This window comes from Ammodytes marinus, assembly GCF_949987685.1.
Source record: "Ammodytes marinus genome assembly, chromosome: 7".
NCBI classification, from domain to species: domain Eukaryota; kingdom Metazoa; phylum Chordata; class Actinopteri; order Uranoscopiformes; family Ammodytidae; genus Ammodytes; species Ammodytes marinus.
This window is the reverse complement of record NC_137211.1, coordinates 15,206,969-15,233,733: the sequence shown is the minus strand read 5'-3', so window position 1 is coordinate 15,233,733 and position 26,765 is coordinate 15,206,969. Positions and strand designations below refer to the sequence as shown.

The following is a 26,765-nucleotide window of genomic DNA, read 5'->3' as shown; positions in this document are numbered from 1 at the left end:
GCTCAGGGAAACCCTCACTGACAGACTGGAATGGAGTCCTTGCATTTGCCTACAGCGCATGCTCACACCAACCTCAACGCGGAGAGAACTGTGCGTGGTCCCTACCTGAGCCACTATCAAAATGTCAAGTCAGTAACGGTTGTGTTGATGGCATATTATTCAGTTAATCATGATTTTATTACATTAACGCAGGATATTTGTTTCTGGTCCAGATATAGTTTAAATAACCCCATATACACTGGAACATCATCGCAAATGAGACCTGAGTGTTTACATCCCACCCTCCTCCCTGTGTTTATCAATAATACAGAACCACTTATCCCAGACTGATCGGTAGAAATAAAATAATCATTTTAGATAATTTCACGGAACAAAAAGCAGTAGAAAATTTAATTCAGTTTTACAACATAATTATACAATCATGACGAGCTCCATTATCAGTCTTCACATGATTAATCCAGCATTTAATATAAAAAGCACATTCACACAAACACGTTCTGTATGCACACATTCTAACTACAATCTCACGTAATATAGCACGGACAAAACAATAGCATAATTCTTTTTAAAACAATCTGTACACGGTTTTCTTCCTCCAGTGAAAATTCATGATCTGGGACAGAGAAACCTATAAATTGACTGATTCACAGCGGGAAAAAAACTAAAACATTTACAGTACAGTTCACAGGCTATTTAGACTTCCTTCGTTTGGCCTGTGTAGGGCTGGCTCCAGTTTCTGTAAAAAAATAAATAATATACAAGTGTATTAGGGGCAGGCATAACACATTATGACATGTGTATGACTTAGCTGTTGCTATATGTAATATTAAGTTGTTGTTAATGTTTTAAAGTTACCTTTTACAGCAGCACTGGTTCCAGGCCTGGCTGATCTCTTCCTAATGCCGCTGTCTGCTACTGGCTCCTCCTCCACCTCCTTCTCTGCCCGGGAGCTGCGTCTGCTTGGTCCCTTGGGCTTCTCCACAGCAGCTCTGGGAGGACCGGACAGAACAACAAGAAACGACACAAAAAGAGAAGAAAGACAACAGAAGGATGCGTTACTAAAAGATGCAAGGGTGTGAGTTAACTCTGCTCTACTCAGAGAAAGATATAATACCACTCAGGGCTGTGCTGTTTTTCCTCGTCTACCACAGATGCTGTCCATCTTCATCCCGACAGCATCCACTACTCGACATGATCACTGCTTGTGTCTTTGCAGCACAAACGTGTTAAAATACATACCTTGGGACTAAGTTGATGGGCGTCTTTCTTTTCTTTGCCCATCTGTGATAGAAGTGGAAAAACAGCGGTAAACTATAAACTGTGCTGAACAAACATGGCTTCACTTCCACACCATTATTATGACAATCCCCAATAAAATTGATATGGCCATAAGGGGTCAGTGGAGTGATAAATATCCTTTGGGTAGGCTGCTCTGTGTTTATTCTGACATGCATTAGTGGATTTATATTATTGCATGCTCATCATACATACCAAGTGCTGAGGCCACGTGGCTCATTGTTTTCACCATGTACCCCCCACTGGCCAACCAAATGACCTCCCTGAGTTTCAGATGAGTTAGAAATGTCTAAGCATTTCTCCTTGCTAGGTCAACTTTTCAGAGATCAATAGAAGGGGACACCTTAATAGACCCCAGTGCATGAAAGATTACACAGCAATAATCAACAATACAGCAGTTCAAAGAGTTACAAATGTTAGGAGGAGTCTTACCCCTGCTCAGAACCTGTGGAGACCTCTTCACCTGAACAAGAGAAAAAATAAGACTATTATTACTGTGACTCATAAGATAAGGAATTGTTATTTTCTATTTAAAATACAAGCATTTAACATTTTCTTAAAATAAGGATGACCACACATACCTGTCTTCTCACTGGCAACAGGTTCCTGCGACTGTGAGACTTCTTGAATAGGTGCTGGGGAAAGGGGATCAAATAGTTCAACTGACACATTTAAATGTGTAAAGCTAATTTTAACTCAGAAATATGTAGGGGAAGGTGGGGTGATTTGTGCATTTTGGAAGTTGCAAAACCCCTTGTTTCTAGAAAACTGTGGAAGAAATTGGAAATGTGACCACATATTTAAGAAGAGCCATCCATTTGACTCATCCTGTAAAGAAGGGAGACACAAGGAATAAGATATAAGCACATTTAAGCTCAAAAAACTGTGTTTTGCCTTTCAAAGTAAAATTTCCATGATCAAGGTTTTTTGATTATTGTGTCTGAACAATTATAGACACGTTTGAAAACATTTGACACATGTTTTAGTGCTTTGGTATGCTATACTTTGAGTCTATATAGTTAGCACAATGTCAACCCTAAATTGCTGCATCATGCCTATTATCCAAAATTCTGGGGATGGGGTGATTTGTGCGCAAGGGCCTGGGTGAGTTATAAGTAAGTAAGTAAGTAAAATGTATTTATAAAAGCACATTTATGACAGTTTGCACTGTCCAAAGTGCTGTACATAGTGCATTCAGTAGGTAAACAATGAAGGTAAAATAACAATAACCAAAATAAAAGACGTAAAGCCCATACATCCACATAAACACAGATAGTAGTGCAGAGGTAAGTAAGTAGTGCAGAGGTTAATGGGGAGGAAACACCAGGGTGTACATATGGGTTTTGAGCCTTGATTTAAAGGCAGAAATGTAGGGGGAATCACATTTGTCAGGTGGGAGTTGGTTCCACAAGCACGGAGCAACTAGTGCAAAGTACATTTCTGAGAGTTGTGCCAGTGGCATGGCTGTATACGCTGGTCACCAAAAGAAAGTGATTGTCTACAGTAGCTCAGAAGAGGGTGACATCTCAATTCCACTTAACGACACCACTGATGAGAGTTCAGATGGCCAGAAAGATGATGATGGTGACTTTGTCATTGTGACACAATGACGCACAAATCACCCCACTACGTGGGGTGATTTGTGCGACAAGACAACTTTTTTTCCGAAAGCTATATTTCTTAAACAGTTTATTCCAGATCCAAAGTTTTTATTGCCAGGGATGCACAACATCCTGAAATATATGTACATATTTGAGTTGGAGACATAACTGTCAAGGCCTGACTTTAAAATCACTTTGAGTAAAAAGTTGCACAAATCACCCCACCTTCCCCTATAACTAATTGCTCAACTAAAACCACAACATATGGTGGCTGTGTAAGGTGTTGAGCAGAAGGCTTGAACGATTATCTCTCCTCCACTGTCACCACTAGTTATCTACAGTTTCATACAGCAACTGTTTTCCTTTTTAAATCGAGTGTGAACACAAACACCAACATCAGTGTTTCCCCCAGCGCTTTATAGCTAAGGCGGCCGCCTTAGCAACGCCAGCCCCCCGCCTTGACTACCAACCCCCACCCCCCCCCCAAAAAAAAAAAATATTTAATTTTTTTTTTTTTTTTTTTTTTGTGCTGCACAATTAATGTACTAGCAAGCGCGATGTGTACTTATGCATGGTCATAACTGCACGAAAGGCCGCGATTTGCGGTAAAAAGCATGTGTCTCCAAGCGTTTCTCTATCAGCTGATCTGTGTCTGCGCTTTGCGTGCGCGACCGTACCGCACCGCGCGCGACTACGGCATGCACGCGGGAGAGTTAAACGAGCAGAAGCAAACCGTCATTTAACTGGTGCCGATAATAAACGCAGTGCAGTTCTATGGGGATATTTAGCTGAACAGAAAGAAGTGCTCTGCAAAACTAGAACAGTTTAAGACTCCACATCACCATGGCAACACAACCTATCTATCAGCTCAGACAGCGCAGAGAAAAGTTTGAAGAATGCATGAGAGTGATGGCCCAGGCACCTTTCAGTAAGTTTACAGAAGTGCCACACTGTTGTATTTGACCTTTGGAGAAATGCATTTAGTCATTTTAAGGGGAAAACACATTGTATTTATTATTTCAACTATTGAATTATTTTTCAAACAGCATGCTAGTGTAGGCCAAGAAGATTTATTTTCTGAATTTTCAATGCCGCTTTATTTTTATGTTTTAAATTGGGAAATACATGTTCCAAAACGACTAATAAACTCTGTATTTAAAAAGAAATCAAGCAAGTAGGCAAACAATAACCATTAATAAATTATAGGCTATCGCATCACAGTAGGCCTATTGTCCACAATAATCACACAACAGCCCCCCATCCAAAAAGGAACTTTAAAAAGTTGAATTTTCACTTTGATGTGCATACACATGTTAAGTGTATGGTCCACTATGTGTATTCAGTGTGTCTGTATAGTATTGCACCAAAACAGTAGAAGTTTTCTTTAATTGTGCTTTATACTGCAATAGTTTGCACATCATTTGTACCTGCACATAGCAAACAAAATTGCACAACTGTAAGGTCAATGTCTGTTGTGTTTTGTATTCAAATTAACAGTTTATTTCTTTACTGCGCATTGGCATCTTTGAGCAAAATACCCCCAAAATTTTCGCCGCGGCGCTTTGCGCCGCGCCTCCCGTGACCCGGGTCAGTGACCACCTTGACTAAGACATTTTCTGGGGGAAACACTGAACATTCATTGTAAATGTACAAATCTGTTATAGCTTAATACTTAAACGCAATTGTTTAAAAAAAATGTTTTTAGCTTTGTGTCACACTCGGGTTCAAGACTAGGCGACAGAAACAGTTCATTTAACACGGCGTGCATTTTTGGAGTAGAAATGGGCAAGCATCGCACATCACTTATTAGCTCATCCCAAAGACTGGTAGTCAATGGGTAGCGTTAGCCTGTCTCCGCTGACAGTCAGAAGATAAACTTAACAACATAACTAATCGGTCCTATGTGGTTGTTGGCACTTGTTTGTTTTTTTAACCACGTTATGTTGTGTTATATATTTTTTGCACTTTTTCCATATTAGTATCAAATGGATATCGGTGACAGACTTACCGCAGTGGTTTGAGCATGATACCTTCTGGTATGTATTTTATTCTAAAATGACAAAGTGCAAAAAATATAGTGCGACATTCTGTGTATCTTCAGAATGTCAGTGCCGGGGGCAGACTGATACTGCCCATTGACTACCAGTATTTGTTATGAGCTAATTAGCGATCATCGACCTTTGCCCATCTCTTCTTAAAATTCACGCACATTTAAAAGGAATGGAATGGAATTATTTATGGCTGTTAGACAGTATAGATCGCATTAAACAAAATATGCTCTGTATTATCTAACCCTTACCGCAAGAGTGACACACAGTATATAGAAGGCATGGATAGTCACCAGCTAGACCTGAACAAAGGTCAAGCCTAGAATGTGATCAGTATCCTTTTTACTTGATACATGAATACCTACTCATTGATATTGGTAACACTTTACAATGAGGGTACATTAACTGTTAGTAAAATCTTAAATAAGCACTAAGTGTTATTAACTAAGCCTTAACTAACCATTAATAGCATAAACTAACAGTTGATTAATGTAAACTAATTGAAAAGTGTAACCATGATTCTTTTAGCTCACAGTGGGGTCTTTACCTGGGGTGGTCTGAGTGGTTTCAGCAGGTGCTGTAGCTGGCAGCATGGGGGGTTCTATAGCTGCATCAGACTGAGCTGGCGGAACTCCACTGGGGTTAGCAACTGGAGAGGATGCCGGTGGGGGGACCTCCTGAACCGGTCCAGATCCAGCAACAATTGGAATAATGGACGGTACTTGACTTTGCACAGGAGCAACCATAGAGAGCAAGGTAGAAGAAGATCCACCTGTGGTTGTAGCAACACCAGTGACAATAGGAGCTTGAGAAGCTGCAGCCTGGGCTGGGCTCGAGGCTGATACTGGTGCAGGTACTGGAGTAACTGGGATTGGAGGGGAGACTGCAGATACAGTAGCATTGTTAGGAGCAGCAGCAGTAGTAGTAGTAGTAGTATGGGGAGCTAGTGCTTCAATCTGAATGGCAGGACTAACAGGGGAATGAGAAACCTGTGCTGGCACAGCCCCAATGGGCCCCTTCACAGGCCTTTGCACAGAACTCTGCTCGGAGTCAGCTGAAGCAGTCACATTAACTGGTGCAGCAGCCTTTCCAGGTTTATTTTTCACCTGGGCAGTGGGAGGAGGAGACATGGGGCTCTTTCGGGTTGTGTTTATGGCCCCAGGACTTGTGCAAGGAGGAGGAGAAGCCAAGGGTGACTGAAAGGGAGATGATGCCGATGTGCTTGGATGTGGAGATGGATTCCGTATTGGGGGACTACATTTCTGAGCAGAACCTGTCTCGCCTAGATTCTCGGTTTTGAGAACTCCTGGGTTACTTTGCTGAGGAGCCGGGAGGGGACCAACTGGGGCTGATGAGGGCATACTAGCGGCAATCTGGACCTGTCCAACAGCACTTCTGGCAGGCTGAGTGCTGGCCATGTTCACCCCCGAGGACTGGGTGGAGCTTGGGGCAGGAGAAAGTTGAATGTTTGTATTCGACACTTGGATAGGCCTTACCATGGTGACTGGCTGTGGTACTACTGTGGTATTTTGAGCCACAGATGCACCTGGGACCTGGAAAATAGGGTTGATAAATACAGGGGTCGTGGCTATAAACTGCGGTCGGGGTACAGGGGCCTGAAGCCGAATGTCCTGAGGTCGAATGTTCTTGTTAGGGACAGCCACCATGGTGGAGACCATAGGTGTGGGTGACTGGGAAGTGGGGGCAGAGGTGATGGGGTTAGATGTGACAAAAACAGTGATCTGGTTAGGGGAAATTGTGCTAGAAGAGGCAGGAATCTGTATAACCGAGTGAACACTTGTCACAGGTTTAGGACTAGGGCTTTGTTTTAGAGCCGAAATGGCTGGGTTTAGGACAGAACTGGAGCTAGAACTGGTACTGACAGTCGAGGCAGGGCTGCTCTGACCAGAAGTAACTTGGTTGGGACTTGCACTTATGGTGGCATTAATGTTAGTACTGGGGGTAGGGCAGAGGGTAGATGTTGGGTTTACATTCGGACTGGGATTGAAAACAAGACTGGAAATAGGGGTTTGGCTAATGCTTGGGGTAGTATTAGAGTTCACGTTAGTGCTGGGGTGCGAGCTCGGAATTGAAGAAGGCTGCAAATTAGGACTGCTTGTAGGGGTTGGGACAGCAGGTTTCGGTTTAGCTTCCGATTCATTTATAGTGGCAGTAGTGGGGAAAGAAGATGACATAACTGTACTCTGGGAATTACTATAGAGTGGTCTCTCTGGATCCAAGGCAGACTTGGGGCTGTCCTTTCCCATAACCTCTCTACCAGTATTACTCTGCATGGGCCGAAGAGGCAAGTGCGGAACACCTGTATTATCCAGTAGCTGGTTAAGGGAGGTTGGAGCTGTCCTGAGAGTAGGTGAGACCTGGGAGTCCTGGATAGGTGTTGCTTGTGCTGGCTGCCTATCAACTGAGCCAGCCTGCATCTCCAAGTCAGGTTTAGGTTGCTGAGGTGCAGGGAAACGAGGACTTGCCATTCTTGGAGCCGATAGCTCCCTTAAAGGCTGTGACTGGGTTTGGGTTTGGGGTTGCTGCTGAGGCATCTGTCGCTGCTCTGCTGTCATCATTCCCTGACTTTCCCTGACTCCCTCAACAGGGTTGCCACCTTGCATCCCGTGGAAGGGGCTCTGGGTCTGCTGTGCTTCCATGCCTCCAATCACTTGTGAAGGCATAGATACTGGACTTTGGGGTACTGAGGTAGGGCTAAGCATCATGGTTTGCCCCTGAGGGTTTACCAACTGCTGATGTGGGGGAGGGCCGGTGATGGCCATCTTTGCCCCCTTTTGTCTTCCTGGACTTGGGGTAGCTGACTTGCGGCTAGAGGCTGGACTTGACCTACGACTATTGCTAGGACTTGCCCTCTTACCCTGCCCTCCAGGCTGCTTGTCCTGTTTAACCCCTGGAACTCCTGCACCAGTGCCTGTAGAGAAAGGCTGATTGTTGTTAGCGTTATTTCCACCCACACTACCATTGTTGTTGTTGCCGCCGCCTGGTAGAGTTAAGCTAGGAGGGGCCTGCCCAATGGCTTTAAGAGTTGTTGGATTAAGACCTTGTTGGTCAAATCCCCGGTTTAGGTTGGGTTGCCTAGGGGGCAGAGGAATGTTGATTTTAGGAGGAAAGAGCCCCGCAATAGAGGCATTTAGCCTCTCAGGTGAAAGGTTGATTTCGGAGGGCTCTGTACTGGGTGGACGATTGGTTGGGGTAAGGGGATGGTGGTATGGCCTGGGGCTGGCTCTGTTGGGGGTTTTGGGCCTGGAGCTCTGTGAGGTTGTGGGAACATTGGGGAAATGAAGGCCAGGCATGGGGCCTCCTTGTTGAGGCTGAGTGGGTAACTGTTGCTGGGGACTGGCTCCAGTGTGCTGGGGCATTGGTGATGGGCCAGGGCCTTGTTTCATCATGTGAGTGTTGGAGCCCTGATTGGCCATCATCTGCTGGGTCCCATTTCCAGGCTGTATCCCTATTTCCTGCTTTGGGTGGGCCCCTGCTGAGGCTTCTTCAGATCCTGTGCCTTGGGGACCCTGCCCTGCTTCAGGATGGGACATTCTTCGAGCAGCGCCTCCATGCTAAACAATTATAAAAAGAGAACAAATACAAAATGATGTACTGTTTACTCCCAAGAAAACAAATATCAGTGAACTCACTAGTTTAAAAAAGAAAGAAAGAAAGAAAGGAAACAAATATTGACTATTGATATTTCGCAGCACTCAGCCCTAACCTGTTGGTTCACCATCAGGGGCATCCCTCTGGCCTTGTCAGGTGACGGCGGTACCCCTCCATGTCCTTGAAGGCTGATCATTACTGGCATGTTGCCCTGCTGTGAGACAGGAAGCCTCTGCACCTCAGGTGGATTGCCCATGCCCCTCGGAGGGAGTTGACCTCCTGGAGGGATGGTCATACGATTCTTTGCCTGGTCCTGCTGCATCTTCAGCATCATCATCATCTGTTGTTGCTGCTAAGATGTAAAATGGGGTACAACATTATATATGAATGGATACATTATGTACCATTGTGTTGATAATAAACACCATCAATAAAGTAAATGATAGAAGAATAATACCTGTTGTTGCATGTGTGGCTGTTGAGGCTGCTGCTGTTGCTGCTGTTGCTGCTGCTGCTGCAGCTGATGAGGGTGCATCTGGGGCTGGCTTTGGCCCGACGTCTGTGGCCCTGTCATACCCTGCTGCCCTTGAGCATTCTGGAGACCCTGCATTTGCATTTGTTGCATCTGCTGCTGCTGTTGCATCTGCTGCTGTTGTAATTGTTGCTGCTGTTGCTGTATTTGCTGCTGCTGCATTTGTTGTTGTAGCTGCTGTTGCTGCTGCATTTGTTGCTGCTGTATCTGCTGCTGTTGCATGTGCTGCATTTGTTGTTGTTGTTGTTGTTGCTGCTGCTGCTGCTGTTGTTGTTGTTGCTGCTGCTGCATAAACTGCATGGGTACCTGCTGCAATACTCTCTGGTCTCCAGGTTGACCAGGAAAGCCTAGGGAAAGATCCGAGCAGCATGTATAAACAAAAAGATGTGCAAATATAAAAGTGAAGGTTGTAAAGAGTACTGTAAAGTTACAAAGAAATAGCAGCTGAATAAAAAATGTAAATTTACATTTAAAAAATGTGCCAAAATGTAATAAATGCACGTAATTTACCTGCAGGCCTGTTTGCAAAATCAGGGATTTTCGGGCCAGAGTTTTCCAATACCAAATTTTGTTCACTACCCAGATTTGACAGTTCAGAATCATCCATGCCAGAAGCAACATCAAGAGCACTAAGAAAAAGATAATACATAGGTTAAGTTAAATCAAAGAGTGAATGATAAGAGTATAACTTACTTGAACAATTCACCATAGCAAATACAAAGAATTACCCAAGCCCCTCTACTTGCTGTTGTCCCTCTCCCTCTTTGGGCTTCTTCTTTCTTGCAGGTTTCTTCTTTTTGGGTTTGGCCTGATTGCCACCCCCTGCTCCCTGTTTTCCTCCTGGACCAAACTGGCTTGCTGAGATATCACTCTGCAGCAGGTTTACCAGCAGTGGGCTAGTCAGGGTTACATCCTTGTTGACGGGAAATACTCCTTGCTGTCCACAGGGTCCTCCCATTGGCATCTGACCTTGGAACTGTGGATTGAAGTTCATGCCATGACCTGCAAAGTGGCCATTACCCATCTGCACATGCTGAGGGCCAGCCATCATTCCTTGCTGCTGTGCCTGCATATCAGGGACCATCTGTTGGACCCCCAAGTCCCCTGTGCCAGTATTGGGATCTGCCAAAGGATGTGGGTGTTGCTGAGCTGCCTGTTGTTGCTGCTGCTGCTGCTGCTGCTGCAACATAGCCTGTTGCTGTTGCTTCTGCTGCTGCTGTAACTGCTGCTGTTGCAACTGTTGTTGGATAAGAGGATGACCCGCAGGGAGCCTCATCTGTTGCCCATGCATGCCCATAGCTTGATTAGGATTACCAGGAATAGGAACCTGCTGGGGCTGTTGCTGGTTCATCTGCTGGTGCTGCTGTTGTTGTTGTTGCTGCTGCTGCTGCTGCTGCTGCTGCTGCTGCTGCTGTAGCTGCTGCTGTTGCAAATGGTGCTGTTGCTGCTGTTGTTGTAACTGCTGTTGTTGGAGTTGAGCCATTTGCTGCTGCTGCTGTGGCGTCATCTGCTGTACACCAACCTGGCCCTGGAACTGAGCCATGTTTCCTGGAACATTTGGAGAAGGGCCACGCATCATCTGGCCGGGCATGACCCCAGGTGGAATTTTGCCTCCAAATGCCTGCTTGTTTCCTTGCATCTGGTTGGCAACCATTTGTTCCATCATAGAGTTTTGTTGTTGCTGTTGTTGTTGCTGCTGCTGCTGCTGCTGCTGCTGTTGTAGGAGCATGGCCTGGTGCCCTTGGCCTCCAACCATCTGACCCTGCCCATGCATCACCCCCTGGCCTTGCTGAGGCATCATCTGCTTGGGTGGGGTCATCCCTCCTCTCTGCCCTTGACTGAGAGGCCTTGAGAGAACAGTTTGACCACCAACCTGGCCTTGAACCTTCTGGCTGGGGGAGGAGGACATGGGCTGGGCCTGATGCTGGAGGCCCATCATCTGGGTCTGGAGGCCAGGCTGCTGCTGGCCCATAATAGGCCCAGAAGTCGAACCTGGCGGTGGACCTACCATACTACTTTGCACACCCATAACATTGGGTTGGACATGGGGTTGACCTTGCATTGAGTTCGGTGTGGAGACTGCCGGTTGAGCTCCTGATGTTTAACAGAGAGGAAAAACATTTAAAAAATGACTTAAATGGGTTTCACAACAGATAAGCTAATGTGTCTTCTGCTTACTTCATATTAAAGCCTTGGCATGTCAAATGAGAATGGCTGCATGTGCTACCCGGCTGTCTGAATGAGAATTGTTTGTCTTAAACTACTCTTTCTGGAAGTTTAATATGTTGAACTGAAAGCATCACCTATCTAAAAAATAATTTGTTTAGCTGTGATAAGGACTGAAGTTGTCAGTAGCTGATATGGCCAGTAAAAAGAAGACCCCTTTCAGTGCACTAGCAGTTGGTAACAATTAATATTTACTTATCTCAAACTTGCTCCTTCAGCTATTCATTTGCCATTACATTATCATAATAAAGGGGGTTCTGTGTTAAATCTAAATGTTCATGTATCAAAATAGTAAATAGTTTTGTAGGAGTTAACTAAACAGGAGGTAAAGTAGTGTATATCATTCAGCAGATATGTTGTTAGTCAATGGTCATATTCTGAAGATATACTTACATCATGTCAAAAGTCTATTTTTCAAATCTAAAATATATTCCCTCAGTATACAGAAAAAAAATATATAAATGTTAAATATTGGTTTCATTTCAGTTTAAAAATGTCAGTATCTGTCTCTACTCATTGTACACAATTTAAATTCCTCCAAATCAGTATAAAGCTAGTGTGTCCCCCAAAACATACCCCTACATATTTACAGCAGTGTAGATATTTTACCTGTGTGAGTCATTGCTTGGCTGCTTTGTAGCTGCTGATTGGCTCCTCCACCAGGGGTTCCTGGAGTGCTGACACTCACCTGACCTTGGACAAAGTTTGTTGGAAAACCCATCGGACGCTTCGACATGCCTGCAATCAGTATTTGTTGAGATTTGTTTACAATCTGAGTGCAAAATTCAAAACAACTATAAAATACTGAGGTTTTCTCAACACTTATTCACACAAGGTATGAAAAATATACAGGAAGATGAGAATAGCATACTGTTTTGTGTGCGTTTTTTTAAGACTAATTAATAGCTAACTAATAGTTACCAACATTAACCCACCTGGATGAACTTGGGCCCCTGGTTGTGCATGCTGGGGCATTCCCATGAATCCTTGTTGCATGTTACCCTGTTGGCCTAGGGCTGCTCTTCCTGGTGATCCAATGCCCTGGGGAAAACCCTGTGGAGTTGTGGGTCTCTGAGCCATCATGGGAGGAGTCCCCGGTGAACCCTGCTGAAAAGGAGATGAGGAGGAACCAGGGGATTTGGCAGTGAGGTTGCCCTGTGGTCCAGAAGTTTGTGGAAGGGGTGGAGGTTGTCTGGGCTGTCCTACAACACCACCAGGGCCAGCCTGTAGGCCTTTCGGCTGGGGAGCGGCAAACTGACCCACTCCCATCTGCTGTTGTTGCTGCTGTAACTGCCCCTGTCCCATGGTATTGAATACCTGTCCGGCCTGTTGGCTGCCAAATGGGTATGGGGGTGGAGGGTGGCTGGGAGTCTGAACTGTAGCAAGAGAAGGTGGGCGTTGGACCATTTGACCTTGGGGTGGGGGCTTTCTCCATGCAGGGCCTCCTTGGGCAGCTTGTGGCTGAAGGACCCCAGGGGGCAACTGGTTCCAGCCAGGAGGGACAGACATCTGGCCTGATGGGTTGAATGGAGGTCTGGGTCCGAGCTGGGAGAGCTGAGCTTGCTGCTGGGCCTGTTGCTGCTGCTGTTGTTGCTGATGCTGCTGTTGTAGCTGCTGCAGTGCAGCCGGGTTGAGCGGTCTCCCGGCCTGGAGAGCCTGCATGTGATGGGCAGCCTGAGGAGGCATTGGGCCTGGGCCATGGGGACCTGCCTGTTGGTGCTGAAGTTGCTGTTGCTGATGCTGAACTGACATGCCTGGCATCATTGGATCCATCATATCTATGAGAGAGGAAGATACAGTTGTTCCATTATTGTACTGTCAAAGCAATACAATCTTAGACATTACAACATGCATCATTTGACGTACAAGAAACAAAGACCTGAACCTGTCTGTGAAGATGTTCTCGGACCACGAGGGTGCATCTGTCCACTGCCGCCTGGAACCATAGCCTGACCTGCCATACCAGGCCCAGGGGGAACCATCGACGGGTTAGCCATTCTTACCGCTCCTTATGAAAATACATGCATATATTTAATTCAAAATCAATAACTAATAAATGGCTATGACACAGTACATAAAATAACTACAAATTCAAGATTTTCAAGATGTTTCCATAGATCCTACTTTACAATTATCTGTAAAAAGCCTACACAAAAACTACATTATTGCTACTACTAAAAAGAACTACCATACAATATTCAAGCAAGTTTTCAGTCTAGTTGGTATAGATTCAATATGAATTCAGTAAACTAATACCTGGACCAGGTTGACCTTGAAAGCCAACATCCATTCTCATCTGGCCAGGTGCTCCAATTGGTCCATTCACTCTGACTTCTTGTCCTCTATTTGGTCCCACAGCCACATTGATGGCCCCTTCCCCTGAAAATGAACAGCACATCTATAAGTAAAATGTACTAAAAGTCTAGTTTGTATCCTTTATTTTGATGTGACAAAAACAAAAAACAAAAACATTGCAAGTTGCATCCTGTTGAGAAGTGACAAAGTGTTGGAAGGCTGTGCTGTTACCCTCTATCTGCACAGAGAGAATCCCCAGGTCTCTGAGCTGCTGCAGGTTGTTCTGGGCCAACAGCCTGAGTCGCTCAGCAGCATCCCTAGGAATGTTGAAGGTAACCCGCACACTGTTCCATGGCTCCACATGCTGTGGCTGTAGCCTCTCAGAGCCTAAAAGAGGGACAGGTTGGGATCATGGTGTATACAATACATACATTCTCAGAAAGGGACTAGGAAAGATCATACGTGCAAATCTATTGCTATAATATAAACCTGAAACAGGCTTATGTTTCAAATGTAAATTAGCAGTACTTGTAAAACAGAAACAAAGCTGATGAACCTCATATTTTAGCATTGAACAACAGCGTAAAGGAGTGTCTAATGTCAAACTAAAATTAAAATGAATCTATTCCCAAAACACCTGCCGGAGCTGTACACTTGGCAGCGGTAGTTAACTGTACTTGGAAGCTACGATTTCTATATCAGTAGTATAGCAGCTCTGTTTCCTCCCTCCATAAATAAGAGTAAAACAAAATGAAACCAACCCATATCAAGCACGCTTGGTATCCCATTGAGGATAATGTTAAGCTTTTGTGTGAAGTCGTCATCCTCCATATTCCCTGGAAAGGCAACAAAAACGGTCAAATCTTCCCCCTGTCCGCTGTTTCCTTTGGTGACATCTTGCTCGACTTTTTCCTCTTCTGTTACTGTGCCTCCATGGCAACTGTCAGCATCATCCCCTGCATCTTCCCCAACACCAGAGTCCCTGTCTGAATCATTATCAGGCTCCAGGTACTCTGTCACTTGGGACAGCGGCGGTGGGGTACGTTGATGTGCCATCCTCCTCTCTAACTAGGAGTGGCCTTTGAACCGTTTTATTCTGAAATTGAAAATAAAATAGACTCGTATTACTTTACCATCCAAAAACCACCAGTGTCACATAGTATTCAAGTAACGAAAGAGCTGACCAAATAAAGTGGATACAACCAATATAGTTGTAGTGATTCTAGTGTGTTCTGGATACATTGGTAGCTATGTTTTCTAGTTTCGGGTGAGATAAAGCAAAATAAAATTGTATTTTAGTGCATCGAAGCAGGGCACATTGATGACGTTATCACAGTAACGTTTAAGGTTACCTTAACAACCCACCTGCACGTTAGTGACATCACTAAGGCCGATGATGCTAAGCCTACAACGACAGTCTTGTCAAAATGTCTCATAAATAGACTGTATAATGTAGGCCTATTTGTTAATTGCAGCGTGATTTGCATTCTTATCAAACAACGTTCGGTTGCCAGCTTGGTTGACATCGACCCAGCAGTAGCACAGGCCTTAGCGCAAACGTAAGCTAACGTAACGAGATCAAAGTCGGAGAGGAGAACACAAATATTCACGTATCCCATGCCAATGTGCGTGTTCAAGTCGATAGGAACAGCATTACCAATTCAAGTGGATACGTTTCTAGAAGACACCGCTTTCTGAAAGAGGATACAAATTGTGTCAAGGCGGTTCCTGCTGGCCTATCTGAAAGCTACATTTAGCAATACGTTAGCCGGGTAGCACTGCAGTTAATTCAACATGAATGCAATTGAAAAAGCAACGCATTCGTTTCCTAATTCGTTTGATTCAACCTGCTTCTCGTCACAAGCGGTAAATTACGCATGCCAAAATCAAAACCCTTACCACATATATTCATCTGTTCGACCAGGCGATGTCTGCTAGCCAGATTAGCTAACAAAACATGAATCATAAGAAAGTCAGAAACGATGTCACGCTAACAGAACGGAAAATATTGTTTCCGGCATTGCTTTTCAAAATAAAATATCCAATGAGGATTAGCCGCAACGTCCCTTTTACAAAAATACTCGAGTAGTACAAAACAAGAAGAAGCCCATTGACAATTGTTTAAATGTATTCTAAAATAAAATTAAATCTTCGGTTGTCTATGGTTCATGGAACTATGGATTCAATTAACATATGAACTAGATTTCTATCGTTTCTATTTGAATATGCAGCAGAAATATGATTGTTTACATTGATTCATTGGACACTAGCATTTATTAATAATAATAATAATAATAATAATAATAATAATAATAACACTAATTAATAAAAAGGCTACAGTGAGATTTGTAAAATACATCAGCTCATCATCCAACCACCAAGCCATGTATGTGGAAAGAGCAAGCTCACTTTTTTTGATCAATAGTAGTATGGAGACACAAAAGTCAAAAATTCCTCAGTGTTAGGATCTGTGCAAACATTTATTTATTGGGTTGGTGCAGATTTTTATTAAAATCGGATACAAATTAACATTAAATCAAAACTCAGTTGGCTTAAGGCAAGGTACTCTACAGTACAGGAAATAAGCATCAACAGTCATATTGCACTAGTGCCCAACAACAGAATAGATAAGATAAATAGACATGTTTGATCAGTCAGCAGCATTTGCCATTTCTGGAATTAAATTGAACCACATTTACGATGAAATGTTGGTTCTTACTTCAATTATACTAGCTAAAATAATTATACAAATACACAAAAAATAAACATCATAGCCTCTTCTAAATATGTGCTGATTGAATGCATTTTGTTAACAGCAGTAAAAAATAATGTATACAGCCCAACACATGTTCATATAAAAATAAACAGATTAAAATCAATCCATCTGTAAATAATCAATTATTTCCCATTCTAAAAACAAGTATCCCCGCTCTAAATAAAAAATTAATTAAAAAATACATAAACCACAAGCTTTAAATAAGAACACAATCATGCCACAACTAAAATGTATTTCTTAAATAAACCTTTTTTACTATAAGTGTTATTTAACATAATAACAACATAATGCCCTCTGGTTTGAAGACGGTCTTACCGTATTTCTGTATGACATATTTGTGTAAATAATGCATTAGTCTCAAGGAGCCCTGGATTATTCTCAAGTGATAAACCCCCAGTAGCTCTACCATACAACATCTAATCACAGTGACACACCATATAAAGAGAAGGAAAGTAAATGGTTTATCCTCTGTGTTAAGTCTATACAGTAATCTAGTTCAGGTCTGACAAAGCAAGGCTTAATCACAGGTTTAAACATTATCACCTTCACCATTCCACGTGATTTTACGTGTTTTGGAATAATGGTGTAACAAAGTGGAGGAATTGAAAAAGCAGAGAGCTGGGTCGAGTGCACTAAAGCCCATGCATGTGTTGTTAATGGTGGCTTCCTGGAGCGGCATAAATACTTTTTTCATGTCCGCCCTTTCTTTGTAAATAATCATTTTGTTCATCAATCATTTCCATCATCATTCCTTCTCCTGCATTCAGAATGAAGCACATTCAGTAACGCACAGGCCAAAAAACAGTTGCCACCCACCGTTGTGAAAGCCATTGTACATTTTGATTATATTTTTCTTACACCCACTAAGTAAATACACTCTAAACCTCTTCAAGTGTATTTGTCTTTTTAGTGGAGCTGTTATGCATCTGATGTGAATTTATGAACACGCCTTGCAATTATTTGCAGTTTTCTGAATGATATTGGCCGCAGACTTTTACTCATGCCATTAAGAGATGGAAATACATTTTGAACAATAGCTACACTAGGACTGAGTGTTACATGAGGCTGTGAGAAAGATTTTTTTTTTCTGTGTGTCAGAAAAAATACCTTTCAAGTGATCCATATCAGATTCTCTTGAGGTCATCTCAAACAAAGCTGCATGGCTTTTTGTTGACGGTTTCTCCCAGTCAAACAACCGCACTTTTCCATAACCTTATGTTTAATGAATTACTCACCAACCGTCAATCACACCAATGTCCCTCCTACCCCTTTTTCATTATGTTTGAGTTTAGGATGGGTGGGGTAGGGGTTTGGGGGAGCACTAGGGCATGTCGGACATAGTGAGTGCGGAGGCATCAGCACTGCGGGGGTCCTTCACGCCAATGATGAGGTCATTGGTTCTACGGGTGCCCTCCACCAATGAGAGAACATCTTTCCTCTCCACCTTGTGACCTTTGGCCTGCAGAACCTCAACGTCTTCATCTAGAAACTCAGCTGTGGGAGAGAATGAGACAGTGGGAGACAGGACGGTGATCAGAGGTTAGCGGGAAGAATGGACAATTTAAAAAAACGTCAAACTGAACAACAGTGCATTTTTCACGTGGTATTAAAATGTAATGTTTATCTGTGGTAGGGAAAAGAAACACTCTAACTGTAAATTATTTGTTTTAGTCATGCAGGCACACAATCAAAAGAATTTAAATAATGATAATATTAGATTTAGACATGTCCTCCTGAGTCATCTTTGCTCTTTATGTACCAGAGGAGGATATATTAGATTCCTGGAGCCAGCATGCAATAACATGTTATCATGATTTTGCCACCAACTGCAGGAAATGAAAACTGTGAATTGGAACCCTGTTATATATGGAGCACATTACACACAATTGATCGATAAGCAGGAAGAACTTACCGTCCACCAGGAGTGTGTTAGTCTGCAGCTGTGGGTGGAGTCTTCCATACGCTAAGCTGTCGCTCATATTTTTACGCGAAGACAGAACATTCATCAGCACCTGAGAAGGGTCACAAAACACAATAAGATTTACAAAATAATAATACCTACATACATTTATTGTTATGAAGGACATGAGTTACTTTGTTTCAAAATTCAAGTCATTTTCTCTTAAAGGCAATTACCTGTGTGATCCCACTGAGAGCTTTCTCTCCATTGGAAGATCCAACGGCTACATATGTGCCACATAACCCAAAGGCGGGCCTCACTGCTGTGGGCATCAGGAAGGACATTGGCCTCTTCCCAGGCTTGAGGCTGTTATGCTTCAGCAAAAGGGAAACAGAAAGCATGAGGCCTAAGAGCAGCTAAAAGAAATAAGAAATCAATCAATACCAAAAAAACAATGTGAGAGATTAAGTAAACATTTACTGGGTTGGGTGATGAGCTGTTAGTTTTATTAGGCCAGGAGAAGTCCAGGATCTGGCTATTCAATAGGATACCAGAGGGTGTCACTATACCGCTGCCAAATGGTTTGTTCAAAGAGCTATAAGGAAAAACATATTACTGGTTTTAGTTTATGTTTCCAGTGATATCATTCCACTCAAGTGACTGCGATTCGCTTAATCAACGTGCAACAGCAGTTCAATTAAAGCATGATGTACCTCATGACTGAAACAATGAGGTCGTCTGGGCCCATGACCATGACTTGGGCCGTCGCTGCACCGTCCTCCAAGCTAAATGATGGAGAGTAATGGCCGACAGGGAAGGCCTGAGAGTCGTCGATCATCTGCCGGAGTAGGGAAGCCTGTGGTTTGCTTAGAGATGGGAACACAAAGGACAGGGTTCAATCAAAATGCATAAGGATAAATACATTATATATATATATATATATATATATATATATATATATATATATATATATATATATATATATATATATATATATATATACACATTGTGTATATATATATAATATAAATCATATATTTAAAGAAGACATGGGGATCTTTACCTCAGCATCTTGGAGACGATCTCAGAGACTGAAGTGTCATACAAAGGGTCTCCCAGCCCGCTAGCCAGTGCAAGAGCTATCTTCACAGCCTACGAGAGCAAATCAAATGACAACCTCAGTAAAAGTCACTGTATTCTGTGCGCTGTTTGTACTGTGTAGTGGAGAAACAGTTATTATTCTACCTCTGCAATCCTGTGATAGGTTCCGTTCCTTGGCACCTGGCTGGTAATGTTGTAGCCTTCCAGGATGTTGAGAGCAGTGAGCAGGGCGACCCCCGCGTGTGGGGCAGGTGCAGCCATCACATGGTGTCCTTCAGGAACACCGACAAAGTATAATATTAAAAAAATGTAATAATGTAATTTCAGTGGAAAAATAAAGAAGGACAAATCAGGGTAAACCTGTAACAATGACATTCAAACTCTAACAGTAAAACGTTTGCACCATATATGCTTGCCCGGCCTGAGAAAGTAGTGCAATACAAGAAAAAAAAGAAAAACAAATACAGCATAAACAGGATGAGTGCTATGTCCATTATATTTGCATACCTGGGTCAACAGCAGGTGATGCTTATGTAAACACAGTAATCAGATAGGCAGGTGTACAATGCCCACACATTGACCTGGTCACAGTCTTCTTTCATTTTAGTTCATAGCTGAAGGATATACTGTACTCACAGTAACACTACAATAAACTAGAGAATGAGGTTTCTGGCTTCTCTTATCTGATGCTGACCATTGCTGACTATTACAGCTGGGAGATAAACTGCATTACTGGCTTAATTAATGTAACTGAAGGAGTATAAAGAGTTGGAATAGTAAGATGGGAGTTATATTGTGAGAGATTAGCCTGAAAGGATTGCTGTAAAAGAGTGTTTGTTGGGTCAAAAATGTGGGAAATAATCATTCAATAATAATCAAGTTGTCTATTTTAACATTGGAGTCAATAGGGTTGTTGGATGGTACTCCTGTCAGATTGAGGCTCATAGTGCGAAATGATGCATGAAGAATGAACATTTTGTAAGAAAGAGGATGTCGACAGTGGAAAAGTTTTTAGGAAGAGTTTAACAGCTTTCACCCACTCTTACTCTGAACATTTCCTCCATTCATTTGAGTGGGAGGAAAATGTTCAAACACTAAATGTAATTCCAGTAATGTGCTCCATGAGCTGAACCTAGCAAAGTCTTTACATTAAGTGTTACAGGTCAAATTCAGGTCAACAGAGTTTTATGCCAATGTGCTGTTTTTTTCCTCTCACAGCTCTCGTGTAAATAATACCAGCATTTACCTTGATAGGTGATCTCTGCTGGCTGCTGTAAGACTGTGCTGTAGTTTCCAATGTCATCCTCTGTGAGCACCCCGCCTCTTGCATGCACCTATTAAAAATAAATGACACAACGTGTTAAACTTTAAAATTGCCGGTAATCTTTGTCCTGTGCACTGTTGTTGTCACTAACTCAATCGAATTTGCGAAAACGTTCAAACCCTCAAATGATTAAATCGATTAAATTCTACTAGTTTACCTTCTAAACATACAAATCCATTTAGTGGCTACTGCAATATTTTAACCTGAATAGTCCATTGAAATTCATTAAAGCAGCTCTGCAATTCATTCTAGTGTTGCAAGTCTGTAGTGGTCCCTTTTTGTTGACATTGTCAGAATGTAGTTTATATTAAAGAATGCATAATTAAAGGTGGTGTTGTACTGGACTACATGTTGTGAGGCTTTTCTAATGTTTTACTCTCTGTTTTATGAGAGGGACAGAATATAAGAAACACCTCTCAGTATAATGCAGTCCAGTAATCTAATGAACCCCTTTTATGACAGAATACACAAATAAACATTTCAGGCATCAAACAAGCAGACTGGCAGCAAAGTTGTAATAGATTGCATTAGATTGTGCAAGACAAACTTAATAAGATGGCTACTGGGTACATAATTCATGAGAAAGTGACATATAGTAATTGTATGATACTCATAAAATTAATGATGTACTGATAACAATTTGGACACAGAAACACATTGTCTGACAAAAAGATCCACATAGAAATAACTGATTAAACCCTTAAACCCTTGAAATAATTAAAATTTAGTTTTATGAAACAATATCTGTGATTAGATCAACTGATTTGTTAACTTCATATTATCCCTCACTTATGGTGAGGTAAGTATTCCACAAAACTCCACAGGACCTAGTGTTTAATGGGTAAAAGTGAGTCTCCATGGAGGCTATGCAGAATTCATGACTTATATAATCATAGTTGAAGACGGGGGGAGAGGGGTATCTTACTGCTGCTGCCATTTCCTGCGTCAGGTTGCCACTGTAGAACTCTGATATCCCCTTAACTGCGATAGCATCCAAGATGGCTGCTAAATCCAGACGTCTGGCGAACAGGCCAGAGAGGGGAGCCTGCCCGTTGGGGAGGAACAAATCCCGAAATGCATCCGGCATGTTTTTACTCTTGACTTTAGCCAGGGCTTCAGCTAGGGAGAGAGAAAGGAAATATGGATGAAAACACTCCTTATCTTCGAATACGACTACAATATATAAAACTTGTGACAACATAACACTATATTTACCTAAATCATGAGTTACATTAAATCCATTCCTCGCCACATCGGCTGCCATGGTAACCACATCCTTCCACGGCATTCTGGGGAATCCAAGGGTGGAGAAAGATTGACCGATAAGGTTCAAAGTTTTTAAAACGACATATCCACACACAATTAATTCCTTATTTTCAATTATATTATTGAGCTAAAATGGTAATCCCCGATATTTTAGCATGAAACTCAATCTCTGTGCATTGATAAAGCAAGTCGGTGAGTTCCTCCCACCCGCTGCGGCTTCAGGATCATGATAATTACATAGCATCACAGTAATTGCAGCTCGACACTTCTAGCATCACTGAGACGATTGCAGGCTTTATCACAGCCAACATAAACATAAGCTTCTGCTAATCTTGCCTTGGAAGAACATAATACATTATGTTTTGTATTTGAAAACAAGGAAACAAATCATATCACGAAGAAGAAAAAAGAAAACACGAAGCAGCACAAGGACTACAACTCCAAGTGACAAGACGTTTAGGAAAGACAGAAATAATACGAAAAAATAGTGTTATGTAATAGTTACAGTACCTGCCATACAGCTGGTGGGCCTGATGCATCCCACTGAGCATGCCTGGTACTCCCACCAGCAGGCCAGGCTGAAATGTCGCAGCGAAAAAAGGGTTCACCATTAGAACAATTCTTGTCTCTTGTCTCTCACAGGAACAGAATACACAAGGGAACAATGCCTTACGGACAGATCGAGGTTCATCTGCAGCATGTCCTCGTGGATGGCATACGGTGCCGTCTCTCTGAAGTCGATGACCCTCGTCTCGTTCTTACGGATGTCGTGAACCAACATGACTCCACCACTAAACGTACAACAGAACACAAAGTTAGCTCGTATTCAACAGAGTCCAAGAACTGCAGTGGTAGTAGAGTAGAGATGAATGATGTTTTTTTTTTTATCACTCACCCTCCAATACCAGAGGTGTGAGGGTGGACAATTCCTAGACAGAGGGCAGCAGTGATGGCAGCATCAACACTGGACCCCTGTTTACCCAGAACGTCAAAGCCAAGGGATGTACACTGGGCCACATCCGTCACCACTGCTCCTTGGTGATAGACCTTACGAGAGAGAGGAAAAACAAAGCAAGAAGGTAGAGATGGTTAGACTGCCTTTCAACTGAGTGGGTGTGTGGGGGAGGGCACTGAGAGGGGCATGTCGAATGACTTATGATCACCTGTAATTATTGGAGAAAAGCATAAAGAAACAATATTGCAACGTTGTTAACAAAGTAACAACTGCAGCAAAAGCACACATGCAACAGCCACCTTACCTGCAGGTCTCCAAAGTAGATCTGCATGATGAGAGCTATGGTGACTCCTGTAGCGAAAGTGAGACAGGCCGTGATGATGACCGTCAGTCCATCACGTTGGCAGGCGCAGTCTTCCGTAAAGGGGTCTGTGTTGGTCTCGCGCAGGGATGCTAGGTCAGTGCTAGCCAGGTCCGAAGCTGAGGAGGGAAGACGCTGGAGGCGAGCAGACCTCAGGAAATGATCTGGGTCTAAGACAAACAACACAAACATAAAAAGGCTGAGTTTAAACAAGGAAGAACAACCACTATTGTTGATACATCAATAATGCCGTGTTCCTTTCTCTCACACCAAACCTTTGCATGCATGCGATCCACAACGTAGCACCTATGTAGTTTGGACTGGATCGACAGCAAATACTTTGGTAATCGATTAATCATGTCAGTTTTCATATATAAAAATTCATATAAGATTGAATTCAGTAGGCTATGTTATGTCATAATAGTAAATTGAATGTTGTTTTTATGTAACTGATGGTTGGGCAATAATAAGACATTTGAGGACAAATCAGCTTCGGTTCTTGGACACTGCGATTGGACACATTTTCCTTGATATTTCATAGAATAAAAATGATGAATTAAATACAATATCTGCAAAATATTTTAAAATTAAAAAAAAGAATAAGAAGTTGCAGCCCTACTTCAAATGTAACCTTTGAAAATGAGTTGCACCAATACATAGTGAAATCACCTGTTGGGATGATTTGACCTCAACAAACTCAAGCTGTTTCATGAATCAACATCCACAATCCTAAACACACTCAACAGTGTGTGTGTGTGTGTGTGTGTGTGTGTGTGTGTGTGTGTGTGTGTGTGTGTGTGTGTGTGTGTGTGTGTGTGTGTGTGTGTGTGTGTGTGTGTGTGTGTGTGTGTGTAAATTTGTTTAATTTACCTGTATCTTGCTCACTCAGGGTGTGGTCGTCCTCTTTGCGAGATGATTTTTGCGTGTTTTCCGCGGACAGCATGTCGTCTTCTGGCAGCCGGGGGAAGCTGGTGATGCTCATGTAGTCCACTGGTGAGTAGGCGCTCCCCAAGGTTGTCTCTGGATTGGCATCTTTATCCACCACACACCCACTTGGGTATCCTGACACAATTTCAGGGGCAGGGCTGTTCATCATGACTCCTCTTGATCCTGCGGTTGCAATGTTAACCTATCTTTACCTTTAGGGTGTGAGGCAATTAGGGAAGTACATCCATATTTCCAGCCTCTGGGGATCAGTCACACATCCTTCTACTCTCCAGATAAATAAACAAAAATCCTTCTTAGACTTTATTGTTTAGGCCTACCACTTAGGCTACTGTTGTGGTGCTGTATAATTACATCTACTTGGTGGGATGATCTTTATCATCCAATTGTAATCACAATTCTCCTGCAGGGATTTGTAGTTTTCTTGCACGATATGAGCCCCCTTACCAAATGATCAATGCAGTTTCTTAAAAAATATTTTTGATAGGCCATGACTCGGGTGTGTAGCTCCGATGATGATGCATTGTTCAGTCATACAGGGCTGCCACCTGAAACGAGAACGCAGGTCAAGGCATTGCCTGGCTAAGATAACAATACTTGTAACCTTGTCTATGTGGTAGCCTATCAATCTTTAGGCTAGGCTACTTGTCAAATTATACTGACACAAGATGGCACGCTCTGCCTCCGTCTGTATATGGCGCAGAAAAGCGGTAAATTAAAATGTATTACAATATAATTTGAACAACAGAAAGCGTTGGTCCCGTTTAAAACATAAACACAGAGCCAGCCCCTTGCTACCCTGCGTGTCTACCGCGATGTTGTCTGTCACAGGCTAGCACATCTCTCTTCGTTTGTGTACAAACCTAGTACAAACGTGCGGCTTCGAACGCGCTCATGGATATTGTTGCTTACCGTGGTCGGGGGAAAAAACGTGTAGTCACAAAAAAAAAAATTAAGAATATACGTCGACTGTGGTGGTGCTTAATGTATTGAAACAGTACAGGTGCGGTGAGGCGAAGGCGGCTCTCCGTTCGTCACCAAGACTACAAGAGCTCCTGAATCACGACACCGCACGGAAGGGAAGTTAGATTCACACTGAGGAAGAACAAGGCCAACTAAGCGAAATACGCGAAGTGGATTTAAAGACCATGATATAATACGCATTTATACCAAGAGCAACCTGGAATAATTTTAGTCTGTAAATAAAAAAATACCCTAAATAACTTAAATTCACGGAGGAAAATGTCGCCGACAGACAGAACTGTCGACTAGGTTCCAGCGTCAGACTTACTTCACAGTAGATGGCGTCGGGGTAATAAAGATCCAGTAAATCTCAGCTCCACAGCTGATCATCAAATTCCCTTTACAGCACAACTGTGTCAAGCCATTTCCTATCCGATATCATGACAGCGGTCAATGGGCAAACTCCCGCAGGACACACTACTCAAATTTTCTCTGATGAGTGTGAAGCAGATAAACAGGTTATTCTGCAGACTGCAAGCAACATTCTCTAATTGCACTCAGTCCCTCCCATTAAGCCTTCAGTCTTTTCGCGTTCCTTCCTCCACCCATTTGTCAGGCAGCAGAAGCACAAGTATGGTCTCAAATTACATAGCCCACTCCTGTGATTCTTAGACAACAAGAACTTGTTTTACTTGTTTGACATCACAGAAAGGTCAGGGGTCAGCTACACTAGCATATTGGACTCATCTCTCTCAGCACACCATCAAAAGGGATCTACTGCTGAAAATAAAAAAGGTTGTCATTAGGCTAAATATTTGGCTTTTTCAGTTATCAGGCTACCACCCTACAATGCTGCCTATATGCAGTTTTCTCATGTCTTCTCATGGCATGCATAGACTATAGTTTTAATAAAATCCCTTGTTTGAGCCTCCGGTTTAAGCCACTGTAAAACTATGTTGTAGTTTAGGACTAGCTAGGCCAAATGCACCCCACCCATAGTCAGTCCAAATCCTGTTTAATAACCACACCCGTCTGTTGATCTCCTTTTTTTTTTTTTTTGCCCTGGCTTATACTGTAACTTCCACCTTTGTTCATGACGTCAACTGCAAGGCAAACAGTGGTTATTCTACCTCTCTCCTATATCTTATTTAATATTGAACTTAATTTATATTTAACTTTAGCTTACCTAATATTGCTCCTTTTAATCCCTTCACAATATTGATTTCACAGCTGTAGTGACTGTAAGAATCGATGTTAAAGATTGTAGTATTGCCCATATAGGCTGTATGCAAACTAATTCAAATTAGCTCTTGACCGGGTGTAACATTAAAATGCTGCTTACATGTTAATCCATCTGTAATTATGATATTATATATTAATATAACACTGACACTGATTATGAGTTAATCACATTTTGGATGATTATATTTTAGGCTACTAACTTGTAATTACTTTAATATGGAAATACTTTTACATGCAATGGAGTCATTTTACATTGTGGTACTTAATACTACTCCTATCCCTGACAATGGATAACACTCTGTTCTCTGAATCCATTCCCTCC

The 26,765-nt window shown here is 42.6% G+C and overlaps 2 protein-coding genes across 4 annotated transcripts; both read right to left on the bottom strand.

The window, feature by feature from the left end:
* Positions 1-443: 443 nt before the first annotated feature.
* On the bottom strand, positions 444-15,567 carry ncoa6 (nuclear receptor coactivator 6). 2 transcript variants are annotated; one of them, XM_080031223.1, is made up of 17 exons: positions 15,510-15,567; positions 14,372-14,706; positions 13,842-13,997; positions 13,572-13,694; positions 13,201-13,323; positions 12,251-13,093; positions 11,925-12,053; positions 9,818-11,183; positions 9,600-9,718; positions 9,015-9,436; positions 8,673-8,909; positions 5,493-8,520; positions 1,878-1,931; positions 1,729-1,759; positions 1,240-1,281; positions 856-989; positions 444-736 (listed from the first exon to the last, which is right to left on the bottom strand). In XM_080031223.1, the coding sequence occupies exons 2-17, from the start codon at positions 14,664-14,666 to the stop codon at positions 690-692; spliced, it is 7,149 nt and encodes a 2,382-aa protein (XP_079887349.1). In that variant the 5' UTR covers positions 14,667-14,706; positions 15,510-15,567; the 3' UTR covers positions 444-689. The 2 variants fall into 2 exon arrangements, with proteins under 2 accessions (XP_079887349.1, XP_079887350.1); XM_080031224.1 differs by having other exon boundaries at positions 8,673-8,906.
* A 520-nt stretch (positions 15,568-16,087) lies between these two features.
* Positions 16,088-25,682, bottom strand: ggt7 (gamma-glutamyltransferase 7). Of its 2 annotated transcripts, XM_080031833.1 has the most exons (17): positions 25,530-25,682; positions 24,686-24,786; positions 24,164-24,403; positions 23,237-23,463; positions 22,873-23,024; positions 22,651-22,768; positions 22,488-22,555; positions 21,927-22,000; positions 21,637-21,830; positions 20,634-20,721; positions 19,532-19,659; positions 19,350-19,438; positions 19,000-19,152; positions 18,767-18,881; positions 18,523-18,660; positions 18,299-18,398; positions 16,088-17,880 (listed from the first exon to the last, which is right to left on the bottom strand). In XM_080031833.1, the coding sequence occupies exons 3-17, from the start codon at positions 24,387-24,389 to the stop codon at positions 17,708-17,710; spliced, it is 2,043 nt and encodes a 680-aa protein (XP_079887959.1). In that variant the 5' UTR covers positions 24,390-24,403; positions 24,686-24,786; positions 25,530-25,682; the 3' UTR covers positions 16,088-17,707. The 2 variants fall into 2 exon arrangements, with proteins under 2 accessions (XP_079887959.1, XP_079887960.1); XM_080031834.1 differs by lacking the exon at positions 24,686-24,786.
* Positions 25,683-26,765: the final 1,083 nt, after the last annotated feature.

Bases quoted from the DNA above. Each gene is read 5' to 3' on its own strand.
- ncoa6 (XM_080031223.1), bottom strand. From the start codon at position 14,666: ATGGCACATCAACGTACCCCACCGCCGCTGTCCCAAGTGACAGAGTAC. The intron at 13,324-13,571 runs GTATTAGTTTAC...TATTTTCATAAG, and splicing joins TCAAGGTCAACCTGGTCCAG to GAGCGGTAAGAATGGCTAAC. The intron at 9,719-9,817 runs GTAATTCTTTGT...TCTTTTTCTTAG, and splicing joins CAGCAAGTAGAGGGGCTTGG to TGCTCTTGATGTTGCTTCTG.
- ggt7 (XM_080031833.1), bottom strand. From the start codon at position 24,389: ATGATGAACAGCCCTGCCCCTGAAATTGTGTCAGGATACCCAAGTGGG. The intron at 22,001-22,487 runs GTACTGTAACTA...TGGATTCCCCAG, and splicing joins GCCCACCAGCTGTATGGCAG to AATGCCGTGGAAGGATGTGG. The intron at 21,831-21,926 runs GTAAATATAGTG...CTCTCTCCCTAG, and splicing joins TAATGTAACTCATGATTTAG to CTGAAGCCCTGGCTAAAGTC.